At 46.7% G+C, this 22,988-nt stretch overlaps 1 protein-coding gene and 1 pseudogene across 6 annotated transcripts in view; both read left to right on the top strand.

Annotated features, from left to right (window-relative positions):
- The window catches only part of STRB (spermatid perinuclear RNA binding protein), a 151,362-nt gene extending 133,057 nt beyond the window's left edge, over positions 1–18,305 (top strand). For 2 of the 5 annotated variants that reach the window (XM_011711302.3, XM_071078292.1), the window contains exon 17: positions 4,651–5,524. In XM_011711302.3, coding sequence (XP_011709604.1) covers positions 4,651–4,745 — 95 coding nt within the window. In that variant the 3' untranslated portion in view covers positions 4,746–5,524. Of the gene's footprint in view, positions 1–2,175; positions 2,646–4,650; positions 5,525–18,049 lie in introns of those variants that run through there. The other 3 variants (XM_011711303.3, XM_071078291.1, XM_071078293.1) reach the window with 2 other exon arrangements.
- LOC112423500 (uncharacterized) lies at positions 5,543–18,305 on the top strand (annotated as a pseudogene). The gene is made up of 2 exons (XR_003013975.2): positions 5,543–5,676; positions 6,312–18,305. The product of XR_003013975.2 is annotated as an uncharacterized protein (transcript).
- Positions 18,306–22,988: the final 4,683 nt, after the last annotated feature.

Genomic DNA, 22,988 nt, shown 5'->3' with positions numbered 1-22,988 from the left:
ACTTAAGTTTCTGGTTTGGAACCGTGTGAATTGTGGGTAACTTAAGTCAAGAATAGGAACTGCTTACTTCAAATTTGTAGTCTTCATTCTTTTCCATAACTTTGCTTTGGGGTTGAAGTAAATGGGTATCATTGGCCCTAGAGAGGAAGTGATAGTGGGTTTCACCAGCAGTCTTAAGTGCTCACTGCAGGAAGTCTGTAGTACATGCTAGAGTATCATAGGTGTTTCTCTCCTCCCCTCTAAAATAAAAAAATAAAAGCAAATGCATAAATGAACCCCAGTGGCCCTTTGGATAACTTTTGAATGAGGTTTATGTGGCAATGGAGGCAATAGGTTTGGAGTCAGTGATATGCTTTTAGACATTTTTTTCTACTCAGGTGCTACATGTTATAGAATCAGCCATCTGCAGGGTATTGTCATTGAGAGAGGAGAGCATGAGAGAGTGTATGTGCAAGAGTGTGTGTGTCAGCATGCCCCAGGCTGGGTGTGCATGCACACAGAAGGGAAAGGCTCTTCCCATATTGCCAGTCTCAGCGTTAGTCCTCTACATGAGCCTCAGACCTTCGCGTTGTGCTTTTTCTCTTCACGCATCTGCTTTGCCATTTTTGTTTGGATGCAAATTGTGTTCCTAAAACACTGCTGAACTGAAGCTTCATCTGATTTTGTAACTGGATATAAGTAGAAAGTGAATAGTTTGACCAGTTTGACCATTAAAATAGTTTATATCCTAGAAAGATGTGAAGCTACGAGGGTCAAACATTCGGAGCAAATTTTCTTTTAGGCAAAGTGCAGAGCCTGGAGCTACATCCTTTAAATCTTCTGGCACACTCAGGTGTGGTCAAGGCTTCCCCATATTTTGAACTGAGCCATATTGGGTAACTAGGAATTGGAGACTAATGCAATAATAAGCTTACCCAGATTTCCTTCTAAATTCAAACTCTCTAGTTCCTTTGGGTTTGGCCATTTGCTTTTAACTATTCAGCTGGCTTCTGGGTCTCCTGACCACCTCATCCTCTCTGTGATTTAGGTCTGGTCCATTTATCCAAATACATTTTGGCTCACTAGACTCACTGTACTATGTCTTGTATAAGCGCCAGCGCATCTGCTGCTTGGGGCAGATATTTAAATCTGTGTCTTTCTTTTAGACATACAGTAAGTTTCAGATTCTTCAGTAAAGGTTTGCTAGAGTTTGATTTTTCCTTTGAAAATACTTTTGTATCTAGATTCTAAGTTACATTCCTGTTTTTCCTCGGTCTTTTTTTCTGTCTTGTTCTTCCCTTTCCTCCTTTAACATTACACTTTCACCTTGTGGCCTCTGAGCCCCCACATCAGAAGCTCCTCTTTCCCATGTGCCATATAACTGACTTCCAAAGCTGGTGAAATTTGATGCCCCCATTTTTCACATAAAAGATTTGGTTTTTAAATGTTACTGTGATGCAAACCTACTAAAACGATGCTTTATTTGGCTGTGAGGTAAATATGTCTTTGGCCTTTGTGAAGCTGTTGCATGTGGGGTGGTCTCCCTCTGGTCATCTGGTGCTCTTGAACACCTGCTGTTGCTGCTTTGTGATTTCTCCGTAGGTTAAACAGTAGAATAGGGATAGGAGCAGATTTCAAATCATGCTTGAGTATGCAGAAGTTTGTGAGGCCACAAGAACGTATTAATTACAAATTCAGAAAGCAATTAATCTTTCCAGATTTGCCATGCTAATATTGGCCATAGCCATTAAGAAGTTAAATAAATGCCTGGCCATGGCTCCAGCTGGAGCTGAGGTCTGCATGGAAAGCTATGCTTTGAACCTTGACAACCCGTTTCTCCTGGAATATGTGATATGCCACATTGAGAACCAATATGGATTTCTACAGTCAATTTAGAACATCATTCAATAGCATTGCTTTTGATTTTCAGAATTCATGGCAGCTCACTCAATGAAATTGCTTCCTAGATGTAGCCATCCTGATTTTGAGAGTGGAAAATATTATTTATCAAAATATTAAGAGCAATTTCAAAATAGATCTGTGAGTGATTTGTGGGCCTCTTGCAAAATGGTATACATGTTGGCTGACTGATCTGGAAAAGGTTAATGATAATTACTGTCAGATATTTTTTTACCTGAAATTTTTATTGGAGTATTACAACTTATTTGGAGTCCTCTCCGTTTCTTTTCTCTGTAGGTTTACCCAAGAGAATGGTTCTGTTACCCGTTATGAAATTTCCAACATATCCTGTTCCCCACTACTCATTCTTTTAGCAAATGACAGAAGCTAATTCCTATTGAACAACAATACAGTACAATACAGAATGTTAGAGAAAAAGCCTTTTTATCCTGCTTTCTTTGAACACATACTTGATCAAAATTATTTGTAAAGAACATCTTTCCTACTTTTTGATTTTAACAAATGCAAATTTAGTTCTCTAAAACTTGAAAAAAAAAAAAAAAAAAAAAAAAGAAACCAGTTCTGTGAAAACGGTACCTCATTTCTGGAAAATAACTTATACCAGCCCTTCTGTTCTAGGGAAATAAAAGTCTAGCAGTTCAAAGTTTAAGTTTTAAGAGACGTATCAGATTATGTAAAATTAAATTTGTGAAGGATGTATAGAGTCTCAAACACGGATCACAAATAAACTGCTTTGTTGTAACACAGAGTACTGCCTGGTTCCTGATGCAGTCACTGATTCTTAGTTGATTGATATGTATTTGCCCCAGGGCACTTTAATTTGGGCTGTAGTTATTTTTTTTAATACAATAGAGACTTTTCATTTAAACTTTAACTTTGTAAATATTGAAGTGTGTAATAAAGCCAATAAAATATGGGTTTGAATATTGTTTTAGCTTATTATTTTTGATATGTTTTGGTATCAAATTACAAGGAATTGAAAACTAATAACTTAGCCCTAGAAGCCCATTCACTTGTAAGCAAACTGCTAAAACAAAGCAAAGGTGATTGTTAGTTTGAGCCAGTCTACTTACTTTGTAAGCCCTTTGTCCTCCTGTTGTACAAGGGCATCCCCATGATAAAGGTTCCATTTTGTTATTCGAGCATCGCTTATTAAAATGATGGCACTACCCAGAGATGGGGAAGGAGAATGTGATTATCCTAGTTTATGAATTTCCAAGTTTTTAAAAATAATAAATTAATCAATCAATCACCCTCTCTTGTTCTTGTGGCCTTCTTCACTCTGTAAGATATTGTGTTCACTCCCTGACTTTTTTCATGCAGATAGAAGATTAGCGATTTTGCTGGGATTCATTGAAGGGTCTCCTTTCCTCTTCAATTACATCAGAATCTAAAGCAGCAACAGGGTCCCCATAAAAACTTGCTCTTCGATTGTCCCAGTTCTTGTTGAGTGCTGCTGTGAAAAGTGACAGGTTTCAGCCATGGGTCAGCATTTCTTTTTAAGACACCTGATGATGCTGGTGGAAATGGATCAGTGGGTAACATTGTGCTGTTCTGTAAAGGGTGCAGACATAAGTCCTCCACTTGCATTCTCACCTTGTTTGGAAAGCCAATGATGTTACTAGAAGGTAAATGGTTTCATTAAGGTACTCACCCCCATGAAAGAGCAGCAGTGTGGTCCCCTGTCAATATTTATAAGGCACCATGTCTTAAAAATGTCTGTTTTTAGTATGAATTAGCTTTCGTTTTCCCTGTTAAATTCTGCTTTTGGGAACTTGACAGGGCCCATCCATGAGAATGGGCTTCACAAAATATGGCAAATTTATGTACCAAATTTCTCTGGGGCCACTAAATAAAGGTGGAACGGGCAATGTACAACAAATGTTAGTGTCACTGCTCAGATATATATTACACAATGATTAGTTTGTTTCTTCTCCTTGGTCTTTTGTCTTTATTAGTGGTGGGTGATACTTTAATAAAACCTCATCACTTGCTGGAAATAGCTGTAACTTATCATTCTCATCCTGTGCATTAGTGGCTAGACATAAACAAGAGGGCCCATTTCAGCTGGGAGTTTTCATGTTTCATTGATGCGTTTTGCTGACCTATGGATGAAACAGAGCCATCACTGAGAAGAAAAAGCATGGCTGATAGTGTCCAGTTTTTATTAAATCTTTACAGTAGTCCTCATTGTCTTTGGAATACTATTAATTGGCAGCTGCAGCTGTATTGTTATTTGAAATTGGTCATCAAATTTGGATTCCACGTTGGAATCTCTCTAGAGATTTCTCGTTAGAAAATTCTTTTGAAGTAGCTGACTCTGCTTCATAACTCATGCCCTCTGTAATGGTGAAAAGGGAGCTGTGCTGTTTTCCAACATGATGGCAGTCATTTCAAATGGTTTCTACCAAGTCTTTTTTTTTTTTTAATTTTGTTGTTTGTTGGAAGTTACTAACCATGTTGTAAACCTGCCCAGTTGCTGCAAACTTTTACATTTCTCTGCTTTACTTAAAATAATCGAGCTGTCAGTCCTTTGTTAGAAGTGGTAACCATGCAAGTTCAACTGTTTAAATTCTGTAATGAATTAAGCGTTCCCCCCCTCCACCTGTTGCCCTTCCCACCCTTCCATTTTGTAATGAAAATTCCACTTACAGCTGAAAGAGCAGAGAAATATAAATGAAGCTCTTGGCTTCACCAAATTGCCTGAAATTAACATAAAGTTTTGCTTCTCTGCTCTTTTCTCCACTGTAGGTGGTTTTTTCATTGACAGCCCCTATTGCCAGCCTCTGAGCGTCGCACCATTTATTATTCACTTGGGCCCTCAAGATTTCTTCTCTGACTTCTAGAACCATCAGGTTGTCTGGCTTGAAATGGCAATTTCTATGTCTTGGTCTTAAGAGCAATGTGACACCCTGAGGCTATCCAGCTTTCAGACACCACTCTGACACCTTCTTTTTGAAAGCAATGACTGATCATTTTAAAGAAGAGCAATACTCTGTTCAAAGCCACGGTGTCTGTTTTAAAACTTTTCCTTTGGAAACCTAGCAATATCTGTACTTAACCCCTTTTTAGCATAGTTTCTTGTCAGGGAGTTTATAGATGAGTGTAGAGCTTAAAATTCGCGTGTGAGCTGTGCTATGTTTTCACAGTTTTTACACTTTTTAGCATATAAATAGTTACATTCCTGACTGCGTCAGTTAGTGTTGTTATAATTTCTCAGAAACAGGGGTCCTCCTTGAAGCCATATCCTCTGCATGGGGACTGGCCCCATGACTAGCCAGGGATGTGGCTTGCAGCTTGTGTTTCCTCAGGCTGCAGGAGTACCCCATCTCTTGTGCAAGGTAATTGGTCCAGTAGATTTCCAACATACCTCATGCTGACTAGATGAAGTGCATGGGTGGTGAAGTAAGGAGTTGAGTTTACATAGTTCTGAAGTCGTTTGTAGTCTCTCTCAAATTGTTAGCCTGGGGAACCAACCACTGAGAGATTTTGCTGGTATTCGCCTTTTCTTTTCTTTTCTTTTTTTTAAAATTTTGGGTGAATGTTTGAAAATCATGAATCAGCCACCGTTATTAATTGAAGAGCTAGGAATACCTCGTTAATGTATTTTTAAAACTGGTGTTGGACCCTCTGTGTATTTCAGGTTAATACTTTTAAGCAGTTTTCAGCACGTTTATCTCACTTTATTCTCGTTCTCCTCGGACCTTCGTAGCCATATCACTTGTATAAAATAGGCTGAGATATAGTGACTGTAAGCTGTGATCTCAGTATACAAAGGTAAGCTCTTTTATTTTCTGATTAAAGAGAAAAATAATTAACACAACATGCATATATGACAATCATATATGATGTATTTGATCTCTTAGGTCATATGTCATCACATTACCTTTAAAAATTGTATGGTCTAAATGTAAAATAGTTATTTTTCAACATTTGTTTTAATACCCTTGTAACTGCTTTTTATTCAAGACAGACATTTCACTTACACTAAGTGTGTGTGTGTGTGTAAAAACTTAGGATATAACATGTATGTAAATTACACACACATACCTGTTTAAATGTAAGAATTCAGTGATAGGAACAGTTCATCTAAGAAGATTTTAATGACAGGGCACTCTTTTGGCCAAAGCAGTGGAATTTCCTGAGCAGCAAGGTTGGTACCAGTGCTGGTGGGATCCGTGTGTGTAAGCTGTTACACAAGCTGAGGATCAAAGTGCCAATTTCTCAAGGGGAGAAACTTCTCCGAGAAATGAAAGTCTCTGGTCTGTGTTGTATGCCCTAATACAACAACAGCAAGAAGCCATAAAAAAAAAAGCAATAGAAAATGAAAAAAACAAAAAAACAAACAAACAAAATATGATGGTAACTATGGAAAAGTGTATAATTGACTGAGCTAAGTTAATTATTTGCAGAACCAACTTCAGCAAGACTCGGGGTGGTGAATTATCGAGTCTGCGGAGACCGAATAGACTTAAAGCAATCCATCTGTCTTTTCCAGGTTAGGTAGCTAGATTATTTATTTCCCATCTTATTCAACCATCATGGAGTTCATGTAAAGATGTGAGGGTTAGGCAGATATTTTAATAAAGATTTGCTTCATTTAGGTGTGTCCCATAAATGCATCTAATTGTGTTAGATGTTCTGTGCTAAGGCTGTATTTGATATATGTAGATTAAAATGACTTTCATGTTTCATATTTGTTTCTAAGTAGCAGTTTCTTTTGATTACTCACTTTAAAGTTGCTGGAACAACTCTTGTTTTTTCCACGCAGAATCTGTATGTACATTTAATGTGGCTTTGGCATCTATAAAAGGTTGTGCGAGGTATAGCTGACTAGTACTGAGTGTGGTCCAGTCGTGCTGAGGCAGCCCGTCGCCTGGTAGGCGCCAGGTCCTCTTCTGGGTACGAGTGAACAGAGGCTGTGACCAGTGGAAGCATTTTAATTCTGACAGTCTCCTTGTTGTTGGAATTGGGCCTATTACAAATATCTTACTTTGGGAACCAGATACTTTGTTAACTGTGGCAAAAAAGAATGTTAGCCCAGTCATTAGTTTAACTGTAAACTATTTAATAATGTAGGCCCTCTGACATCACCAAAATAGGTGTCACTTGGAAATTCACTCATTTAAAATATTTCCCTGGCAGTTTTGAGAGCCTGAAACCTACTCTGGTTTATGTTCATGGACCTCGGTCCAACATGTGAATGTAATGAAATGAATAACAAATACTCCAGTCCTTTCCGGTTAGTTTTTATAGTAGAGCAAAGGACAAGGTGGTTAATTTAAACACTGAGCACATTTTTTTAATGACAAATGAGAAAGTTTCACCCTTATAATCAATCATTCACCATAATTTCCCTGTTTCCTAGATTTCATTAATAACTGGAGGAAAATCTTCAGTAGTGAGTTAGGGGAAAGAACTAAGGAGATCCCCCCTGCCTTCCCCGCCCCCACCCCAGGAATTAGATTTCAAGCAATCCAGAGCCCTATACACCAGGGTCATTAAGAGCAGCTAAGGCTGAAAACAACCTGCTCTGTGAATGGTCTTCCCCTAATTCCCATTCATCTTATGCCAGTGCCTCCTGAGAGAGGGCGTGGCTACCTCTGAATCCCTGAGTGAGAAAGGCTGTGCGCATTCAAACTCATACTCTGTACAGTCTGACGCCATGCTGTCCAGTGAACACAGATTCCTCAGTGTTACTAGGAGTCCTGGAAAGGAGACGGGTGGTAAATAGGTAACAACAGCAGAGCCAAGAGACTACTGCTGAGGTGGGTTTCAGTATTGATGTGTTTCTCTGTAGCCCTTATTTACAGAGCACAGAGCTAGTACTTATATAAGAATGAGTCCCTTCCTTCCTTAATAGCCTCTTCCCGAAAGACTGTTTTAAGTCAATAATTCCAGTTGAGTTGGTTGTAAGAATAGATATCCTTTCCCACATTATCATTTTAGGTAGGAACTAACAGATTCCATTGATGCTTTGAAGCAGCAATCTTCGGAGGTTTTTAAAAATAGTACCATAATGCAAATTAGGTTATGTAAGCTTTACAGCACAGCTAGAAATAGAGACTAGAAACCATGTGGGAATCTGGGCCAAAGAATTTCTCTCCTTCCAGCACATTCCCATGGGGCTCAGGAATTAGATGAGTTAATACACATAATATGTTTTGAACAGTACCTGGTGCATAGTACGTACTCAGTAATATGTTGAGTGTTGTTACCATGGTTGGCCGAGGTGAGGATGAATGTGAGGGGGGGCGAGGCTGTGCCAATAGGTGTTGGAGAGGCAGGTGCATGGCCTGCTCAGGGTGGAGCTGTGTTGGTTCATTGGTGCTGATAGGCTTCACTGCCAGGCTTTGGGAGAGGACTCCTGGTATCTAGGGCTTAGACAAGAAACGCACCTCAAGGACCTCGTGAGAGCTAGTGTGGTGGCGTTGCTGTGGATCCAAGCTTCAGGAAATTGCTCATGCGTCTGTTACAGTAGTTAAATTACCAGCCAATCTGCTGCCAAGGGTTTGTAAATACTTTTTTTTTTTTTTTTTTTTTTTTTTTTTTTGCGTTGGGGGTGTGGTATTTAAGGGTGCTTAGAACTTCATAAGGGCTGATCTTAGAATATCTACCTGCTGAGTCCAAGTGTCCAACCAGTGCGTTAATAATTTTTAAAAAAGGTGTTTGGTTATAGCTGCCTCCAGAATGTAACCTTCAGGGCTTACCCGTGTTTAGTAGGTGGAAAGCAAGTTCCTTTACAGCACAGAAAGGAAAGGAGGAAACTGGTGTGCTTAAAACGCCGTTGACTAGGATGCTTCTCTGAAAAGCACTCCTATAGCTTGTCTCTTCTAGTTAGCTTTGATACTTCTGGGGGAAAAATCTGCACTCCTCACCATATGAGGCCTCCCTTCTGCCTATTAGTCTTAGAGAAAACGTATCTGCCCATCTATTCTTCTTTCTTTTTGTCTATCCATTTACTTATCCATCTATCTGGACACAGTTGGGAAGTTTCTTTTCGATAAGAGGAAAATGGGTACATGATGAAATTGGTGCTTTTGGATTAAACAGAGGGTGCACGTCTTACCTTCCATTCCTTTGTGTGTCTACAAAGATTCTGGGGGCCTCTGCAGAAAGGTGGTCAGATGCATCCTTGGCTGTTGGTAAGAGGTGAGCTAAGTGGGAAACATAGACTGGAGCCCTCAGATGCTCCAAGTTTATAAAAACTGTGTATAGACAAGGACTGTTACCTTTAAGGAGGCAAATAAGATTCACCTTGTAGTCAAGAGGTTTTTCTTAAATCTAAGAAATACTTGTTTAGCTAATATCTTGGCAAAAGGTAGTGCATTCCCCCCGGGGAGGCTGTTTGGTGGAGTCTTTGCCTCGGTCAGCCAGCATTGAGGGAGGACTTCTTTTTTTGCCTTGACTCATCAGTCGTTAACATTCTAATTAATTACTCCTTCTGAGGAGGGTCTTGGTCTCTCTTGGCAGAACTTTGCCATTTCTGCAAATGAACTGTGCCATCCTGCTGGTGGGCAGGGTGAAGATAGCCACCATTTGCCCAGGCAGTTTCACACTGGACTAAAGGTCTCTGCATTCAGGTGTCCGCTAAATGCCCCAAGTAATGAGGTGAACAGTAGCCCTCAGTTTAGGTCATTTGGGGCAGCAGTAGATTGAAGAAGTAGGAAGGGAAGGGGAAGGAGAGATGCCACCATTTGTATCTTGTGCGCCGGGCATTTGGACATTCTTCTGAATTCTCCAACTACCTTCTTGGAAGTAGTGGTATCCCTAGTTTACAAAAGAAACTGATGCTCCAAGTTAAGTGCTAGAACCATTCATGGAACCTAGCTCTGTTCTAAAGCTTTTTCTGTTCCATCTGCTGTGGATTACAAGGCTGGGGTTGACAGGACGGGCTCTCCTGGAAGCTAGGCCTTCTGACTTGAGGTGCCTCCAGATCAGATAAACTGGCCTAAAATAGGGCTCTTTTCATTTACATTGGTTGTGAAGAACCATCTAACATGCTGGAAGGACAGACTGAATGGCTGCATTGCATCTGTATCAACAGGGGAAGAAGGATTTTTATCTCAAGCTTGTTTTTCTCTGAATTTCAGTAAAATCTGAGGTATGTGTTTTCACTTAGCTTATATTTTCTGAGTGCATGTTCTCTGCCTGGCCTGAGATAGGTCATGAGGATGTCTTCAACAATTGAAGCCAGACTCTAAAGGCAGGCTGGTGAGGCTTTGGCTCATTGGGTACAAGGAAGAGGAACACAGAGGGGCAGCAGCCCAGGTTTGGGCTGTAAGTACAAGGGGGTGTCCCTGGACAAGTACTCAGCAGAGATGGGTGGTGGCAGACTGCAGAGGTCAGTGGTCATTGCCAGGAGTTTTCCGTGGAGTAGGCCTCAGGGCAGACTGCCAGCCTGGAGTTTGCTGTCTTTCCTCTAAGTTGGACCCGTGTATGGTAAGCCCTGCTTGGATAGCTTTGGGGTCTCTAAATTGCTGCCTGTGAACCACCCTGCTGAACGTGTCGGATTCTGCTGCTGCTGTCAACCACTTTACCAGCTCCTTGGCTAATGAATGACAGCTGGGTCTCTGCTTAGGCATGGGTGGGTGCAGGGATGGCTGTGGGATCCTTTTCAGAGAAAGGTATTCCTCATCCACCCCAAGTCATCATCTTTCTTGGCACTTGGCAATGTTTCTGTGCACCCTGCTGTAATCCTGGAGGGGAACAGGAAAAAGGAACCTTTGAAACCCAGGTTGTCGTGTTCTAGATCATGACTGTGTCAGGGAGAATGAGCGCCTGGCATTCGTGGAACACAGTCCTCTCTGAAGCCCTTTCCCACTTGTCATCTCATGGCTTGCTGCACTGGTAGCCCTTGGAGAAGCGCGGTGCATAGATTGTCGTTCCCACCCTGCAGACAGGGAGAGCGGAGCCCAGAGAGCTCTCCAGACCACCCTGCTCGTCTGTGGGAAAACATTGTGGCTCCTCACTAGTTTTTAACCACCAGAAGAAATAACATTTCTTAGACTGTTCTTAGACTTAACAGCAGCCCTTTCCGAGGAATTAGTTTTGAATTTCACCACGACTGGAATTAGAAATTTTCTCCTTTTACAGATGAGGAAACAGATGCTTAGATAAGGTGATCTGCCCCAAATGACAGTGCGGTGAGTGGCGGCGCTCACCCAGTCTGAGGCTGTGCTCTGAGCGGGTGGTTTGCGTCGCTAGTGCAGACCAGCGTCTGTTCTGTCTCCCAAGCCCCCTTGGCTTCTCTGCGATGTGTTCTGCTCACCTTTCCTCTAGGCTTCTGGGCTATCCCCTGTGCGCCTTGAAACCAAGCAGAAACCAACCCATGTCTCCCTGATCCTTCCTCAGCCCCCTAAAATCCAGCCTTCCTGGCTCATTATGTTTCTGGTTCCTTTGTCCGTGTGCTACTGGACAAGGCGGCCAAACGGTCAGCTCTGGGCCCGGCAGCCTGGGTTTTTTTTTTTTTTTTTTTTTTTTTGCCAGCTACACAGTTGGGGTCAGTTTCTACAGATGATCATTTCATGCTGTAACTGAACCCTATAATAAAGTGCAAATTCGTTAATTGCCACTGGGAGAGCTCCTCAGGGCTGGGAAGGCGGACAGCGGATGTACTGTTGGAAGTATGTTATGTTCAGCCTCATCTACGTTTTGGTTTTTGGCCACATCCTCCGTTCCTGGCTCGGCCTTCAAACATGTACTTTAACCCATGGGATCACGGCCACAATAACACATTTTCCAGAGCAATCTGGTGTTGGGATCCCCTTGGATTCTTCTGTCATGGGACTTCTCGGAAGTCTCAGCTTTCTAAAACCCCTCGTTCCTGCAGAGGCTATGTTAAAGGAATATGGTAGGCATCATCTGGGAGGTCAAAGACCTATGGAAATTGGCACCTGGGGAACTCAGGAAAGCTGAAAGCACCTTGAAATGAGATGGAAGGACCAGGTTAAGGCTGGTGAAGAGGAGACTGGAGAGAACGTGGGCACTCCCGCCAGGTATTTTTTAAGGGATTATGTTTATTTATTGTATGTAGTTCCAAAGGGTAAAAGACAATTATGGGAAGCCAGTGGGGCAATTTGAGCTAAAATACACCTCCCGCGATGACAGACACGGCCTTGAGAGAGCAGCTGAGGTGCGACATGAGCTCCCTGTAATCGGCATGTTCCAGCAAGAAGCCGGTCGTGTGGATGGCAAAGAGGAAATTCTGTGGAATGTCAGTTTGGACGAACTCTGATGTGATTGGTGATGCTGCCAAGACCGTGTCTCCCTTCTTGGGCACGTAGATTTATTGAGAGAAAACATTCACTGTCACCTACTGCTTCTTACCAGGCTTTGTGTTGGGGCAGAAGGAGCAGTGGAGAAAATGTCAGAATTTGCAGCTTAGACAACTGAGTAGAAGGTGAAATCATTGACCCAGATGGAGAGTACAGGGAGGGGAAGAAAGAGGCTCAGGGGATTTGAACAGAATGAGAGTCATCCTCTTCTGTGCAGGCAGAAAGGCTTCAGTGGGTCTCCCCCTCCCTGCTAGGGCTCCTCCTTGTCGGCTCTGGGCTGGGGGCTGGCAGACCCATTCCCAGGTCTCCTGCCGAGGGCAGCAGAGGAGCCAGGCCTCAGGAGAGAAGTGCTTACTGAGTCATTTACCAAGATCTATAGGCTTCCCACTGAGACAGACAGGGGATCCCCAGGAGGGGAGTCAGAGGCGGGCCTGGCATGCACAGAGAGAGTGTGCCCACTTGGAGAGCATGAAGGGCCTTGCCGTCGGACCTGAGATGGTTAAGAGTGAAGTGGCAGGTGGGACACACAGTTTGCAGTCACTTCTTGAATGGCCCTGGGGGGTGTGTCCTTCAGTGATGACCATCCTCCACGATGGTAAGTTCCAGAGGGTCGATTGGGACAGTTGGATAGCCAAGGACCAGAGTCAGGAGGGAGGACTGATGAGCACGAGGCTGTTGCCATCGGCCAGGTGAGGCATGAGGGAGGCTGATGGAGTGCAGCAGCAGAGGGATGGAGAAGCAGGAATGACATCTCCTCACAGGCCAGGCTCCTCTGCCGGACTGGGTAGGGATGGGAAGATGATGGCCCCCAACCCTGGGCCAAGGAACAACAGCACCCATCCAGGGGAGGGGACCTGCTGGAGTACTTCTGGACCACTGCTCAGTGGGCAAGAGAGAGAACAATGGTGTCTCTGACCAGGACGGGGGAAGGCAGGGGAGTGGAGGAAGATACTGACAGGGTACAGAGGAGGTCGAATGGAGCAAGGGCCATCTCCACTGGGCTAGGAAATGGGGCTTTGGTGGGCCACACTCCATCATGCTGGAGCGCTCCGGCTTCTCCACTGGTGGTGGGTGGGGAGGGGCTTGTGATCTATCAGCATCTTCACCCTTTCCGAGTTTCTGCTGGGCTGGGCTTTCCAGCCAGGAGTCACAGGTACCGGGTGGTCGTTCATACTGAGGCCTTTTGCTTGGCAAAAAGTTAATCCGGTTTTGTTCATTTTTAACCTAAGCAAGGGCTGGAGGTTGTTGGATTCAGCGTCTGTGGAACAGTCTGTAGCCCATGGGAAGGTGTGGATATTCTTTCCCCAGTTCTTGAAGGACGGAAAGGACCATGAACTTGTGACCAGAGGATTGGTTTTTGGTGTCAGTTTTCTGTCTGTCCCAGTGCTGCCACTTTTGCTTCGAAATGGACAGAGAGAGCTGAAGGCCAGCGTGAGTTTCTGCACCTGTTTCCTACAGCTCTGCTGGGGACTGCAGCTCAGGTGGCAGCTGTGGACATGGATCCAGTCAGCCTTTGGGTGGCCAGAGCTCCAGGGCCAGGTGTCTCTTAGCTGCAAGCAGCCTTCACTGTTAACCAGCAGGCTACACAAATCTCACATCTAAAGAGGTGAAATGTGAAAATATATGGGAAGCACCGCCTTAGACCTGTGTCCACAAATCTTTTCTGTAAAGGGCCAGATAGTGAGCATTTCAGGCTTTATGGACCATGTGGTCTCTGCCACAGCTGCTCAGCCCTGCCACTGTTAGCACAAAAGCAGCCAGAGACACTACGTAAATAGATAGCATGGCTGTGTTCTGATAAAGCTTCATTTACAAATACACAGGGCCGTAGTTTGCCAACCCCTGCAAAGTAGGGAGTATTTTGCCAAAGTTGGCTGTATTTCGCCAACCCCTTAGACTATAGAGATGACTTACCCTTTGGCTTAATCTTGACTGGAAACTTCCTTCCCATCTGCTGCCTGGACCCATCCACCTCCCCACAAAGGCTTCCTGAGCATCTCCTCTGTGTGAGCACTGGCTCAATGCACAGGACGGTGTAATTCCTGCCCATATGGAACTTAGGTTTTGAGTAACATCGTACAGAACAGGGCTCAGAGAAGTCCAGGGTGGTAGGGTCTCAAAGAGAAGGGCTGAGGGGGAATCAGGAAAGCTCTGAAGGCAGGCAGCTCTGGAGTCGGGCTTAGATGAGGAGGAGGCTGCAGTTCTCCAGGAAGGGAAACAGGACCAGATGACGGAAGAGATTGTGTTGAACAATGAGGACTTCCGCATAGTCACACAGGCTCATGGGGTCCGCTCATAAAGGACCAGGAGGGCCAGGCTCAGGAGCGTGGACTGGATTCTCTGGGCAGTAGGGAGCCATTGGACAGCTGTGCTCAGGAGGGTAATGTGATCACAAATGCTTATTAGAAATGTCACTGGCTATGGAGGACCATGTCTGTGGTTCTAAGTTATACCTTTCAGTTTAGTCTGGACTTTTTGGTCAAGGTACTTTTGGTGTTAGAGTGGGGAAGAGAGGCCCAGAGAGTTGGACAGATGGTCTGACCACTGGCTTGTAGGCAGTGAGCGCCCCACCTTTATTTTGACATGACAGAGCTTGACAGAATCTTCCTTCTTCAGCCTTTTTCTTTTCCTGCTATCCTAAAGATCATGTACAAGGGCAGGATAAATGAAACATTCTGTCTCCAATCTAAGGTCGGCTTGGGGCCTCAGAATATGAAGGTAAAGAGGTGGGGACGGACTGCCCCTTGCTTCAGAATCAAGTCACATGGCGGCAGCGCTCTGTAGAGCAGATTGCTTCCTTTGTACATGCCCTGGGCCTGTGGCCAGCAGGCCTCAGAGAAGAAGAGATGCTGACCTCTCGTCTCCAGAGGCTGCCAGCTGCTAAGGGAGGTTGAACCGACTACCCTTGGGGGTGGACTGCTCTGGGCCGGGCCTGATGCCAGGCGTAGGGGACTGAGGTGAATCAGACATGGTGGTCACATTGAGGAATGCCCAGTGTAGTTGGGGTGAGGAACAAACCCACGGGTGTTTGTGGCGCCTTCTGCTGAGCATGGTCTTTCCTCTCAGAGGGGTTTCTAGGCATGTTGAAGGGAGCTCCCATTCAGCACATCGGAGAGGTGCCAGGGACGTGAGCTGCTGCCAGCTTGATACGAACAGAAGTTGGGAGTAGCTCCTGTTGCTGTGCATAGCCAGGAGCACAGTGTCCGCTGTGAAGGGGCAGGTAAGGCTGGAGAAGGATGGCCTAATACAAGCGCCTCCACAGATGCTGATTCAGTGAAGCCCCGTCAGCCCTGTGGGGGAGGTGAGGATCACATGCAGCTCGGAGAAGGCAAGGCACTTGCCCCCCTGCCTGAGCTGGGAGGTGGTGGCCAGCTCCACACAGCGCTGTCCCAAGATGCTGGCGAGGTGGGACCAGCCATGGGCTGGCAGCGCTGCACCGTGACCCCCTTCCACAGGGCCCAGCCTTGTTTCTGGCCCTCCAGGACAGAGTCAGGAGGTGAAGCCTGTGGTGCTGTCCCAGCACAGTCGGGCCAGGCGTGGGGAAAGGCAGGAGGGAGATGTGCTGTGCTCTGAGCAGCCTGGCAGGCCCTGGAGAGGCAGGAAGCCACCGTATACTTCAGGAACTGGGTGCTGCTTACTCTCAGTGAAGTTGTGTTTTGCTCATCTCTGAGAATCAGGTGAGGGCTACAGAAGAGAGTTGTCCCTGGGTGGCTGCTGTCTTTAGACTTGTCGGGCTCCCTCTGGTACAGAAGTGCCTCTAGGATTTTGCTGCCTGGTCTCCTCTCTTATGGACATGGAGTGGCTCTCAAGTTCTTATGGTAGGTGTGGAACTTCTCAGCTCTAAGGAGGAGCACTTGCTACATTTTCTAGAGAAGTTTCTGGGTTCATGGAAGGGAAACTGACAAACTGGAGCCTGGCACAGATGGACATTGGGTAAAGAGAATGCAGCCCGTCCCTGGCTGCAGTGCCAGGCGTGGCCTTTCATGTGGCAGCAAGTCACTTACTGTGTCTCCAGCTTCATAGGAAGGCTCTTGTCTGTCAGGCAGTGGAGTTACAGACAAGAGCCTTGCTCAGGCCAGCCCTGCCCCTGCCTCTGCCTGCAGGCACAGGCACTTTGCCATCTGCCCTGTTTTCCTGCTTAGGGAAACATGATGGTCAGAACATTTCTTGACTCCAACCAAAATATTTCTGCTGCTTTTGCAAGTCAGATTCTTTTCATTGTTCACGGAAATGGATCAAGAACAGGAGTTTTAGCGAGAGAGGTGGTGAGAAGTTCCTTCTCCACCTGTAATTTGCAAATTGTGTTTTAGGTTTCCAGCCTCTTTCCTCTGTTCTGGGTATCTTGTGCTCTCCACCCTTGAGGGATTTTGGTGTGGTGGGTCAGTGCAAGACACTTGATCCAGACACACACATTTCCAAGGCACTTTCATGTCACTTACCAAGCCTCCTTGTATGCAGGTATCAATTCACTGGCTCCCTTAGGCTGCAGTCCTGACCCCCAAGGTAGTGATGGCAGCCGGTGCATGAGGTATGATTTGGAAGTAACCAGGCAAGCCCTGGTTGCAAAAAATACCTCTTCTGTCCCAACAGTAGGCCAGAGGTGCTGCCATTAGATGCATCCCTCTACCTACCCCCGATCACTTTTCATGCTCAGGCCAGCCTTGCACAATCAGGTTCCGTTCACTCTGCACCCCCATTTCTTAGATGGGGTACTGAGCACTGCTTTTCCTTTAGCTCACTTAATATGGCAGCTTCTCAGGGATGGAACCTACCATGGCTGTGGGAGATGCTTCGCTACTACTTAACTACCTTTCCTAGGGAGGGCAGCTCATTTTTAGAAATGCTGCTGGGGAGCCAAATTGTAGGCATCCAACCAGAGGGCCTCGCTCTCTGTCTCCCAGGAATCAAGGGTTGCTCTGGCTCTCTGAGGAGCTGTCTCCAGCCTCCAGGTGGACGTCCTTCCCAGCATACCAGGGCTTATGGAGGCAAAATGAAAGCTGGTCCACGTGGGAACCCCCTGCTGTTGTCCTTTCCTTGGGCAGACATCATACACTTTTTAGCGCCTAGCAGTGTTCATCCTGTTTTCCCCAAAGCATCCTTGGACTCAGGCCTTTCATCCTGGACCCATCTGTCTGGCCTGTTGTGCTGAACCTTTGGTCTAAGTGGTTGGTTGGTCCAGCTACTTCTTCAAAAGGAGGTTTCCTAAGGTAATCATCAGTTAGGGCAATTGTACTTCCGGGAACAGTGAGGCTGATGGGCCTGTTCCCAAGGCTGCTTTGGCAGGGGGTGCCAGGGAAGGGGCCGGCCTAGGGCCAGGTTCATCATACCATTAGCCCTACAGCCCCATGCCTTTGTGTCCTGGTTTCCCCGCCGTGCAGTGGTCCTGCAGGAGTGGAGCCTGTAGGACTTGCTTCTCACCCACTCCAAGCAGAACTGTCGGGGAAGGAGGTGGGAGGTGCAGCCAGTCTAGACCTGAAGCTCTCACACTAAGGAGTAAGGTAGGCCTGCTCAGCCTTAGCCCTTCAGCAGCCCCCAAGGGTGGGGGAGGCAGGAGGCAGCTGAGCGTAGTCGTGGATAGAAACCTTTCCCTACTGCACGGTCACACACACGGCATTGGACTCCTGGCTGTAGCTCACTCGGGTCCACTGAAGACCAAGTTAGTTTTTAGAAATCTATTTAAAGTTATCTATCATGTATCTATTTACTGTGTTTTTCTGAATACGCAAGTGTAAATAGTATAATTTGCAGTGCAAAGTCCTTGGCAATAAGTTTGTGTATTATGTTTAAAAACACTGGAAACCACGACCACCATGGACTGCCCTTCCCCTCTGAGGCAATTATTACATGTAGGACTCTGAACTTTAAACCTTCAGCGTGACTGAAGCAGCAGCCTGCACATGTGGACGGTCATCAGTGCCTCGCCCAGAGATGCCTGGCCTTCATCCAAAGGGACCCTGCTGCCACAAGTCCTCCAGGCAGCACCCACACTGTGGCTCCTTCGCACTGAGTATGTTGGACTCTGCCATAGACTGACCCTCTTGTCTGGCTGCTGCAGTTTGTCTGTAATGCCCTGACATGTTGCATTTTCCCCATTTGGATAAATAAAAACAAATGCTTCTGTCACACACAGTAATGGACTGTTCTGTGCAGGACCCACTCTGGTAAAATGAAGGATACAGCTTTGGTGAAAGGTTCAAGTGCAGGCTCCCTTTTCGTGGCCCTTAAGGCTCTAGTTCAGTACATGTTACAGGTTCTTCCATTCATGCAAAGGGATGGAGGGGCCGAGGACGTTTGAAGGGGGTGGGTGGCTCCTGATAATGGACAGTGATTTGGGTGGGGCCAGGGCCTAATTTGTGATCCTATTAATGATCCTTAAAACCCTGCCTCTCTGTGGTGTGAAGTTTCCTCAACATGAACCTGGCAGCCTGGCACAGTGAGTGGTGAGTGGTAAGTGATGTCATGTTGAGTGCTGACCTCTTAAATCGTCACACCTGTTCCCGGGGTCAGTAATACCCGGACAGACAATACAGATCGGGAACCGAGGCTCAGGGTTAAAGGACCCTGCCCAATGGTGTCGAGCTTCTAGAGGGCGGCAGCAATTGGAACCCAAAGCTGAGGTTCTTCCTCCTGCTGCCTGGTCCCCTGCAGGGCTTCTGCAGTTGAGCTGCCCTAGTAATTGAGAGCTCAAGACCACAATGTAGTCCCAGCCCACTTGGAGGGACGAGGACGAAGATCCGGCAGCCCAGGGAAGTGGCCTGGTGGGGAATCAGGCCAGGGGCTGCTGCTGCTGCCTCCAGGTAAGTGGAGAGTTGTGTGGGCAATGGCGCTGCCTGTTTTTGCCTCACTTTGTAACTCAGGGCCCCGTCTTCTCCCTATACATCATCAGGCTGGATCTACAACGAAACAAGAATTGACTGAAAGAAGAGCCGGCCGGGCCAGCCCTCTGCTATTACCATCCTCCTTCTCAGGTTTGCCTTTCTGAGATTGAGGGACAGCCAGGCTTTCTTGTTCACAATTGCCACAGGGCTCAGCAGCACAGGAGACAGGTTGTTGAGGTGTATCTGGGAGAGAGGAAGGGAGGGAGCATTGTCTTTCTTGCTCTTGGGCCCTGAAAGAGGTGAAGGTGATGGTGTGTGGTAGGAAAGACTCAACTTCCCGATGGTGTGGTCACAGGCAGACCTTTCACCTTCACTTTCAAATTTGGGAATAACATCACTGAACTCAGGGGTGTTCTGACGACTGGAGGGAGAAGAATACAGGAAAAGAGCCAAGGGCGTCACAGGAGAGCCCAGCAGCCCTGATGAGCCAGGTACTGGACCCACTGCACAGATCAGAACTCGGGAAGGTTAAGTGAAATGTGCATTCAAGGGTATGGCCTGACCTTGAACCCTTTTGAGTTTCTGTGTGTGTGGCTTGCAGTATAGTGCTGACAGTTTATACCTACCTGCAGCCCACAGGGCCATCTTTAAGCAGCCACCCTGTGGTTACTGACAGAAGTACGAGTCAGCATCCCAGCCGTCTCTCTGAGCCCCTCTCTCTTCACCTATCAAATGGGGAGGGCAGAGAACTCAGCACTCATGTCTGTTGTTCTGGGAGTGCGTCAGTGCCCATTCTGGGCCGCTCCAGTCCTCATGTCTGCCTGCTCCAGCTCTCCTGTTCTTTCATCACCCCCCAAATGAATCTTAGAAGAGGATTAAAATCCCAATGTCAGAATCAGGCCCATCCCTAAGCAGTGAAGTGAGTCTCCAAGGCCCAAGGGGCCCATGCCCCTGCTGCGCCCCCTCCACACAGGCTCTGCTTGTCACAACTGTTGGGGCAGCTCAGACATGGGAGCTGCGTTCTGGGCTTATTCTGGTAGCCCGTGGCTCTTTTCTTCACCCTTTCACTACTCAACCCCTGCCCCTGGGACTTGGAATTCAGAAGAGGTGCAGACACTTTGGGGCTCTTGGCATTCGGTCTGAGCCACTGCCTCCCCACTGAGAATTATCAAGGCCCTGGAAATCAGCTTGGTTTGCAGCAGGGCCTGCCAAAGAAGGTCCACTCAGCCTGCGGTGCATGCTTGCTGACCTCGTGAGCAGGAGACAACAGGTGCCCAAGGTTGGAACCACAGTCTGAGTGGCCCAGCACAACTACACTTCCTGCCATAGTCCCCTCTGACCATTGGCCTTGCTTGCCCACTTCCCTCATAGCCAGGTTTCTTAAAATCTATACTTGCTTGTCTCTGCCTCCTGCCCTCCCACCTCAACTGTAGTGGCCACTGCCCTAACAACCTTCCAGCTCCCAAATCCAATGAAGCTTTTCCAGTCCTGCCCTCATCCCCACCGCAAAGTACTCTTGCTCTTCTCTGGCCATCCGTGCTCCATTCTCCATGTCTTCCCTCCTGCTCCTTGGATGGCAGCTCCTAGCCCTTGCTTAAGCTGTACATTACCTAGGCAGTCTCTCCAGGCTCCTAGCTTCGGCTTGCTCAAGCAATGGTTCTCAATCATTTGGCCCCCTCAGGGAATATTCGGCAATACCTGAAGACATTTTTGGTTGTGCCAGTTGGAGTGGGGTATATGCACTAGCATCCAGTGGACAGAGGCCAGGGATGCTGCTGGGATTACACAGGACAGACCCCCTACAGCACAAAAGTATCAATCAACCAAACCATCAACAATGAGTTCTAGAAACCCTGTGCTAGAGATGCCTAACCAACAACTGAGCCGCTGCAGATTGCCAGTATCTCCAACTTGCAAGTCCCAGACTATTTCAAATCTCTACACTGACAGCTAAATGTATCTTCCTGGTGTGTCGTCACTCTCACCAAATTTTACTGACTCCGTTCTCCATTCCTTATTCTATCATGTATCACCTCTGCTCACACCCTTAATTTCTTCTCCCAATTTTCCTTCCTAAAGGATCAACAGGGAACTGCTCAAAGTGCAAGTTAGCTTAACCCATTTATGCCTAGTGTTCCATTATTGGAACGCTAAGCTTGTGGGAGTTATTTATGTCCTACTGCTCAAGGTCATCGCCAAGGTCTGATTTTTCACACAAAAAAATTTGTAACCTCTGGCATAAATGGGTTAAAACTCTCCAGTGACTCCTCATCAGCTCCAAACTCCATGGCATGGCCACAACCTAATTACCCAGTTTCATCTCTCAATCACCCCATCTCAAGCAGACTTAACTACTACTGTTCTTCCCACCTAAATGCTGCTGTCCTCTTGCTGCTCTACCTAGCTAGCAGGTCCCTTAGTTGTCAGTCACACTGTCACTACCACTTTGTCCCTCCTGCGTTTACACATACCTTCCCACAGAATCCCATACACCTGTACACGACTTACCACACAGTGTCACTATTATTATTCTCAATCTCAGCCTCAACATAACCAGGGGACCTCCCCAAAAGCAGGACCCTCATCTGAGTTGTTTTAGGCCTGTGTGCCAAGACTGAATAGTATACGGACTCCTTTTCTTGGGCCAATACGCAGCTGCAGGGATGAGGATTTCTGCCGAGTCCCTACACTACTGAACATCGAAGCCATGTGACAGGAAAAGCATGGAGCAGGCTGATGCAGAATGTGGATCCCAGAAATGTGTCCTCCAGCCTGCAGCCTGTGAGCATCAAAGGGACCTAGCTGTGCTCTGGAGCCACAGTCCTGGCTTCTGCAAGAGTACCTGCCAGGGGCTGAGTCCTAAGCTAGAAACTTTCCTAGTTTCCTTGCAGTGGAGAAAGACAGCGCAGGGCCCACCTGCTCTCTCATCTATATCTCTATCCCTATCAATCATCTATCCATCTTATCTATTATCTCTCATCTATCTAATCTCCTTCCTGCTTCCCTCCTCCCCCTCCCCCCCTTCCTTCCTCCCTCCCTTCCTTCCTCCCTCCCTTCCTTCCTTGCAGGCATGAAGCTATGGTCTGTTCAGCCTGCATCCACTTAAAGGCTAGGCATAAGTGGGGTCCTGGAGGGCAGGTCAAGCGGGGAGGGGGAACCATAAGATTAGGGAAGCATCATTCTTCTTCCTGCTATGGAGAAGGGGGTTGAGGTGGTAAAGAGGGGCAGCAGAAGGCCTGGGAGCCTCATCTGTATGGTGCAGGGATGTGGAGGACAAGCAGTGGGAAGAAAGAGGCTCTGAAGATACAACTCCATGTCACTGCTTTCCCTAAAGCTTTTAGCAGACCACACCTGTCCCCCAGGTGCTCAGTCTGCCTTTCTACTCTTCAGCTATTTCCCCTGCACGTGCACATTCTGGCCCTGGAATTCCCTCTTCCATCTCTGCTTGGTGAGATGCTTTTGCCTTTGAAGGTCTAATTTGACCCTTACCTCCCGTAAGGCTTCCTTAAGCCTCAAAAACACCAAGTATCCCTTATCCCTGCTACTGCAGCACATTATTTCTCAGAGGGGCAATGTTCATCATAAACACAGAGGCATCAGTCATCTTGCCCCATGTGGCCCGCCACACCCTACCACTCCATACATCTGAACAGGTGGGTGAGGGGCTGCCTCGCACTCACACATGCCTCTCTGACAGCACACACAGTGGTCTTCTCTGACTCTGCTTCTGTGTGCAGGGGATGGGGGGAAGAAGGGGACGGGGGGGGGGGAGAAGGGGACGGGGGGGGAGAAGGGGACGGGGGGGGAGAAGGGGACGGGGGGGAGAAGGGGACGGGGGGGAAGAAGGGGACGCGGGGGGAGAAGGGGATGGGGGGGAGAAGGGGAGGCGACAGGAGCACATGATTATCAAACTGGTTTTTACAAAGCAATGCTGTTTGTACCAAAATATTTAATGAATATGCTGTTAAAATAAAACCAACAAAAGAAACAGTAA

The sequence above is a fragment of the Macaca nemestrina genome, chromosome 14, assembly GCF_043159975.1.
Source record: "Macaca nemestrina isolate mMacNem1 chromosome 14, mMacNem.hap1, whole genome shotgun sequence".
Classification (NCBI taxonomy): Eukaryota; Metazoa; Chordata; class Mammalia; order Primates; family Cercopithecidae; genus Macaca; species Macaca nemestrina.
This window is presented reverse-complemented; position numbering and strand designations above follow the sequence as displayed.